Raw genomic sequence first — 6199 nt, 5'->3', positions numbered from 1 at the left:
AGGGCAATGAATGTACAAATGCGCTTTACACAATTGATGTGTGTATGGATTGTGATAAGAGTTGTATGAGCCCCTAATAAAATGATTTAAAAAAAAAGAAATATTGCCCATGAACAATTAAAACGCAATAATGCTACTGGTTAAATCCTTTCATAAATGTAGTGTTTTATACTTAGATAAGCAATGTAAGTTCTAATGGACTGGATCCTCATTTTCAATAAGATTGTCGGACAGCGTGACAGTGGTAGGTGCATCTGTCTCTAGAACGTGGTGGAGACCAATGCATGTGTGGCTTACAGATAAAGCCCTTATCAAATGAGAGACTGCTAATGCTGGTTAAAGTTAAAGCATTCGCATGATTTCCTGCTTAGGTTTTTCCATTCTTTGGCTATGCATTCAAATTCTCTCAGCATTTAATTTTTAAAAATTGGTTTTGTTAATGACATGTACAATTTGACCATACCTTTACTCTAGGATCTCAAATTGAATCTGTAGTCATGTAACACTGCCTGACAATGACCATTGCCATGGCCCTCGCTATCCTGTTTGAACTAATGTGACAGTGTTTGGATGTTCAATGGAAGACAATGGCCTCCAAGCTCTGGTATTCTGGTAGCCTGACTCCTCTCTCCTCCCTTCCATTTTTCTATTCTTTTTTTTTTTTATGAGCATCCAACTTGTGTTTCTCAACTTCAATATTATATTACCAATTGAAGAGAAAATGCCTCATCTTATTGATGCAATTTAGGAATTACTATATCAGTTCCACGGTAATTCTACTTTCTAGTGAAAATCTAAAAATCCAGATATTTTAAGCCAATTCCTAAGCATTTATTAGCAGCAGCAGCAGCAGCAACCAGATAAAGCTATAATAACAACCTCTCATATTGGTCTGTTTAGATAACAGCCATTAAAATTCCAATATATCATTATATCTATTTGAACATTATACATGTATTTTTCCCTTTGCTTGTTTGTGGGAGGCAGTATTTATGATGATTAAGATATAGAGCTCACTGTTATTATGGCCTTACTGACTCACAATGTGCTTCCAGCGGGTTTCCAACTGTAAATCTTGCAGGAGCAGGCACCTCATCTTTTCCCCACAGAGTGCTAGTGGGTTTGAACGGCTAGCTCTACAGCTAGCAGTCCAGTGCTGCTCATTTAACTCTGTGACCGCTTGGATTCCTTGCCCTGGATCAGGCTCGTTTGGAGGATAGCATGTGAACTACCTAGAGAATGCCCCCGGCCTTTGTTTGCTTGCACACCCTGTCCTACCCTGCTACTTTCTGTCATTATTTCTTTTACCTTTGTAGCACTTATAACTAACAGGATTTTTCTTAAAAAGGACTTTTAATTGTGAATTTGGTCAAGGTTTACGAAGCATTTCAGTTTTCCATGAAACAAATTCGTGTGTGTGTGTGTGTGTGTATACACGAATACATATGTATATTCTTGCCATCAATCACACTCTCCACAAGGTGTTGTGCCACTTCTCCTATTTCTCCTTCTGTTTACTGTTTATATTCCTCCTATTTCCTAACCCTTATGAACTTTGTCCTTGGGTAAGGCCTATCCTATTGATCTCAAATGATTGATTATTCTAAGTTGTGCTTAGCCCCGTAATGTGATTGCTCCCCTTAGAGGCCTGCTTCTTGTTGGGTTAAGAAGCCCCAATGATCCGGTAGATTCGGTGGATTAGGTGTTGGGCTTGGGGATCAAGATGAAGCTGTCTGCTCTCATAAATCCTTAAAGTCTCAGAATCCCCACATGGGTCCCTCTGACTCAGAATTAGCTCAATGCAGGGGTTTAGTTTACTGTTTCGTTGAAAATGAGCCAGGGGGGTGAGTTCATTTCAGACTTAAAGGTGACTAAAACCATAGTCCACTAGCCTTTAACCAATCAGTAAGTTTTGTATTCTTTATGATTATAAGTTTTGTTGAACATTCTTCTCCCATTCTATCCAACAAATATGCTTTTATTCAGTTATTTGATAACTTTAAAAATGGTCTAAAGGCAAGCATGCTTTTTGCTTGGTTTGCTTTCGAGAGGGGCTTTCCTTTCTTTGAGAACCACAGATAACTAACTCAGTGTTTGCTGAGTGAACGATGCATCCATGGCACTTAGAAGGATCTCTGCAGTAGGACAGCTCAGTAAGTGTTCATTATCATTACTGTAGAAACCGGGGGAGTTTACAGTGAGAACGGAAGAGTAAATCGGATGTGCCTTTGTTCCTGAGGTTTTACAGGGTGCTCTGGGTGCCTACCCTCTGCTCAGGATCTTACCGAACCCTGATTCAGTGGTACTCATGACCTCGCTCAAGAATTCGGTTTGGGGCATGGAGGCACCTTACATTCCAGGGTTTCCCAGCCGGGCTCACATTCTGAAGCTCCTTTCCTTGATCAATAGCATCTGAACTTACCCCACTGCTCATCAGTAACTCTGGACCAGCCTTGCCCCTCGCTGATCCCCACCGCATTCCGATCCTACTTCCCAGCAGCCAAACATATCCCTCTTTCTGCCGTTTCATAGTTCAGATGATCCTTGCCTTTCTTTTCAGGTGGTTACACGATAGCTATATATAGCGACAGATTCCCGGTGGCACATGATTAAGAACTCAGCTCTTCACTGAAAAGTCAGTGGTTTGAACCCACCTTTGGCTCCGTGGAGAGAGGGGACCATCAGCCCCGGGAAAGTGAGCCGTCCGGGAAAGCTTGTGGTGCAGTTGCGCTCTGTCACATGGCTTCCGATGCGTGGAGGCGACTCCTGGCACACAGCAATAACGACGTGATGAACTTTCTTGGGGACTTCATATGCACTTGATATACGTACACAGATCCCCACTGCGCAAATGGTTAATGATATGGTCACTTTCATTGTCCCAGAAACCCCCCTTACAAGATTTAGAATGATCAAGCAGTTTGCTGAGTGTTGAATCCAGGATTTGAATTTAAATCTGTCTAATTCCAGAGCCAGCACTATTTTCCAAAATGTCCTAATTGCCCCAAGATCCTCTCATTTCAAGTCTTTGTTCCAAGTCATGTAACATTCCCCTTTCCTCTGAATGGCCTGAAAATGACCAGACTCCTCTCAAACCTCCTCTCTCCTCCTTTCAGATTCAGTGATGGGGCAGGGGACGTTTCCGCACTGCACTCTGTGTTCTGTACACATGGACAGCTTGGTCTTCATTATTTTATGCTTAATTAGTAGTTCACACATCTCTCTGCTAGACTGGGTTCCTTGAAGGCAGAAACCTCACCTAAGTAATCTTTGTATGTACAATATCTGCACTCAGTAGAAGCTGGACTGATTTCTATTAAAGGCATATTTCTATAAATGCTATTAATTGAGACATTTAACATATTTTCTTATTTTATAGTAATATTAATTTTTCTACTACAGCATATAATCAGCATTTTTGTGGTTTAAAAAAAATTAAATTCCCTCTCTACTTTCTATAAACTTTATTAGCAGTCTCTTTTCATTTGCCTCTCAGGTTCCCAAGTCTGTTTTGGTGCCTGGATCCCCCCGGCTAACTTACAAATCTTTGTTCCCTCAGCCTACACATTCTCCTATGCCTCGATGTCTGCCTCCAATTCTTTCAGGGTTTGCTTTCAGCTAGGCAACAGGTATTAGTAATGATGCTTCCTTTCTCACAATTTACATTTAGGTTTCATGTGTTACCTTCTAGCCCTGTGACCATTGGCAGGAAGGTCAGGCCCTTGATTGGGGAAAGATATTTTTGGCAGTGGTCTTATGATTGTATTCAGATCACACTTTGTTATGTCCCTGCAGAAAATGTTATGTATCAATTTTATGTAATCATTGTTCCAAAAATTGGTAAAAACAAAACAAATGAACAACAACAAAATAATCTTTACAGTTGATGAAAGTATCGTGTGACTGATGGATTATAAATAGGAAAGTGTTCATCTCTGCCAAAATATTTGACTCTGAAGGGCACAAGTCCTTGTGAGTCTTTTTTAGAAGTTAGACAATTTTTTTTAATTCAGAAAAATAAAGGGCTTATATCACTCATCTCCAATATGAAAATTCATGTGTTAATTTAGAAAAAATGTATTCAGGTTCTGATCTCAGAAGTAAATATGACAAGATGTTTTTAATGTATGAGTTTCAAAGTACTGTTAATAATAAGGGAACCTGAGTCCCACATTGATGAATTCCTCCCAGTACATAGGAAATTTCCCAAGGTCACTGGCCACCCTGGAATGCACTAGGCTATTAACAAGGAGACATGGCTGAAACACAGAGATTATAAAATCACAAACTTCCTCCGTGCAAAGAATTTAACCATGCCAGGACATAAACTAGCCTATGCCCTTGTTTCCTGACAAGACAACTTTGGCATTTCCTGAGTAACCGAGGTATTCAGATCACAAGTGGGCCTGGGGAGCTAACAAGCATGCTAGGTTAAGATTCTCCAAAGACACTGCTACCGTCCGTAGACAACAGTTCACACTGCACCTGGCCTTTGCTCCCTTTGGTTTATAAACGGGCTGGCTTTAACAGATTCGCGGTTGCCGCATCCTTCTGAGTTGACTTTTCTACCTTGCGTTTGGTGGCTGAGCAGATCTCCTCGGAAACCACTGCGTTGATTGCCCTTCCCCCCCCCAAAATATGCGTAAGAACGAGGCATATTAGATGGCATAGTAGATTATACAATCATCAGCTCTTCCTCAGGAGAAATATTTGAGTTTTTAAAATTTGAATTAAAAAATAACTTTTTTTTACACTGCCATGTAAAGATGTAAAATCTCCCATCTCAATCCATACATTCCCCCATTGTGTCAAGCACATTTGTACATATGCTGCCATCATCATTTTCAAAGCATTTTCTTTCTACTTGAACCCTTGATATCAGCTCCCTGATGAATGCTTGATAAGTAAAATTTGAATTTTTACCTATATGACTGATAGAAAAGTTGTGCTTTAATTTCTTCTTTGTATTCTCTAAAATATTTTAAATGTAAAAAAGTAGATCAACTTTTATATTTATAAATATATTGAACTTTTGAATACACTTGTTGAATTTGGGATGCTTTTAATCCAACTTTAATGTGACAGTGCATTAGCATTTTATTAAATTGTCTACATTTTCCACAAAAACTATGGAAAATAAAGCTATTACATATTTTCACTGCCATATAATGCTAATGTTAGGCCTTTAGAAATTTCTGCTGGAAAGTATTCTTTTTTATTATGTCTCTGAAATATAAGTACTTAAAATTTAATTCATTTTCAGCTTTATTGATTATCAGAACCATGATAAATTCATATTATGAGAAAAAATACCAAAATGCAAGAACCAACTATTTTACCCCTTAAAGTAATTTAATTGTAAGAACATAAACAGGAAAGTTCATGCATTTTTAGTAGTTTAAAGCTGTAAAGAATATATAGGGAATGTAGTTGTCACACAGATGTTCAGCTACAGGCAATAGTGGTAACATTTACAGATAAAGTATTTCTCAAGAACACATCTTTTTTATATTGTTCAAGATGTAATTCAAGATGATTTTGCTATGAAAGCAAGCTGGCCTATTAATCAAAGTCATTAAAAACACTCCATGGAATACATTCGTGCTAGCAACACAATTCATGTAATCAGAATTTTTGAAGAAATGATCAGTACATCATAACAGCAAATTTTCAATAATAAGAAAACATCCATTAGTATACTAGTATAGTAAAAGCCTTATAATATTGCTCTCATGAAGAATGACTCTTCTTTTTTTATTCTTCAACTGATGTACCCAGCCTTTAAAGCTGTTACTTATAAGACTTCATCCCTTTTGAGATCTATGTCTTTTGGGGAAGAGAAATCAACTAACATTTTGGCTTACTGTATTTTATTCTCACTTAAATTCTGATTTTTCTCATTAAAAGACAAAATACAATACTTTCAATATGTTATCTTGAATGTAAGCTTTCCAGTTGTAGTCATGAATTGTTGTTAGACTGAATAGTCTTCAAAAGTTTTTGGTACATTTCTGACTTCAGAAACCTGGGATAGGAATCCCTTTCCATATGCATATACACTATTTTTTGAGCTTCTTCGAAACATGTCTGAGTGGGTTCTTGAATATTCTTGATGATAGTTTCTCTTGTAGAGCTGTCAATATTAATCTGAAAAGTGAAATTGCAGAACCTAAGTAGGCATAACGGAAATACATAAAAA

At 38.0% G+C, this 6199-nt stretch overlaps 1 protein-coding gene across 1 annotated transcript in view; it reads right to left on the bottom strand.

Moving 5' to 3' along the window:
• Positions 1-5961: 5961 nt before the first annotated feature.
• The window catches only part of RGS13 (regulator of G protein signaling 13), a 28748-nt gene continuing 28510 nt past the window's right edge, over positions 5962-6199 (bottom strand). The window contains exon 5 of the mRNA XM_004706656.2: positions 5962-6147. Within this exon, the coding sequence (XP_004706713.2) occupies positions 5962-6147 (186 nt within the window). The remainder of the gene's footprint in view (positions 6148-6199) is intronic.

This window comes from Echinops telfairi, unplaced genomic scaffold, assembly GCF_000313985.2.
Source record: "Echinops telfairi isolate 266 unplaced genomic scaffold, ASM31398v2 ScPeMD7_7424;HRSCAF=8462, whole genome shotgun sequence".
Lineage (NCBI taxonomy): Eukaryota > Metazoa > Chordata > Mammalia > Afrosoricida > Tenrecidae > Echinops > Echinops telfairi.
Note: the sequence above shows the minus strand (reverse complement) of the source record. Positions and strands in the feature narration are given on the sequence as shown.